The sequence below is a fragment of the Plasmodium cynomolgi genome (genome assembly GCF_000321355.1).
Source record: "Plasmodium cynomolgi strain B DNA, scaffold: 1303, whole genome shotgun sequence".
Lineage (NCBI taxonomy): Eukaryota > Apicomplexa > Aconoidasida > Haemosporida > Plasmodiidae > Plasmodium > Plasmodium cynomolgi.
In genome coordinates, this window is record NW_004193224.1 from 1 (window position 1) to 1,189 (window position 1,189).

At 23.6% G+C, this 1,189-nt stretch overlaps 1 protein-coding gene across 1 annotated transcript; it reads left to right on the forward strand.

Annotated features, from left to right (window-relative positions):
• Positions 1-139: 139 nt before the first annotated feature.
• PCYB_007420 (CYIR protein) lies at positions 140-1,136 on the forward strand (the record flags this gene model as incomplete). The annotated part of the gene is made up of 2 exons (XM_004228160.1): positions 140-172; positions 318-1,136. 2 exons carry the CDS (start codon positions 140-142, stop codon positions 1,134-1,136), a joined length of 852 nt encoding a protein of 283 aa, XP_004228208.1.
• Between the last annotated feature and the right edge of the window lie 53 nt (positions 1,137-1,189).

The window sequence follows — 1,189 nt, forward strand, 5'->3', positions numbered from 1 at the left end:
ATAGTCAATTTAATAAAATAATAAAATATATATAATTAAAAATTAATATATCTATAATTTACATGCCCCCTTGTTCAAACATTTTTTTTGTATTTTATCAATTTTTATTTTTTTATTTAAATATAATGACTACTCAAAAATGGGATGCAAAGGAGGAATAGAGAGTGATAGTGTATATTTTCATAGATTTTAGTAAAATAAATGTTTATTGTATATTCTTTATATAATTTATAAATATTTATATGTAATGAAATGTATATTTTTTAATTATATGTGTTTAGCCGTAAACAAAATATAATTCATCTTTAATTTTTTAGTATGACTTTTTCGATGTTATTGAAAATTATATAAATAAAGCAAAAGACGCTCAACAGAACAGTGCATCCGGGGATATTTCTTTTTATTGTGATATATTTTCAAGTGAGTGGGAATCTGAATTTGGAAATATTACCATTGCAAAAAGAACATGTGAAGAGATTGTAAAACTATATAAATCTTTAGATAACCTTAAAAGTGAAACAAGTTCTGCAGATTATAAGAATGATTGCGGATTTTTTAATTATTGGGTAAATTTTAAAATAGCTGAAAGTAGGAGTAATGGAAGTGATTGTATCAAAGATATTTACGAAGGTATAGGTATAGAGGTTTATTTTACGGATAGTGATATTTCTACGGATAGTGATATTTCTACGGATAGTGATACTAATTATATAGATATATACGACATTAACAAGGATGACTTGAATAAAATGAATATATTACATAGTTTATATGAGAAGTACATTGAACTTAACGCTATTATATATAATAAGATAGATCTCGATAAACAATCGTTTTTATCTATCTCAACTGCATGTTGCAATGATTACATTAAAGCTAGTTATATATGCAATGGTGGTAATCATAATAATGATAATAGACAATTTTGTACACACCTACAAAGTTTTAAATCAAAATATGAAGAACTTTATAATAAAGTAGATGCAAAGGGTACTGAATATTCGAATAATTTTATAAAATTGTCAGAATGCAAAAAAACTAATACTATGTCAACAGTACTTATAGGAACAACGGCTGCATTAATTCCATTATTTGGGTTATTATATAAGGTTAACGAAATTAATTTTATATTTTGAATATAATATAGACAGTATTGAATACATTTATATCATTAAATATTATTTTTGAG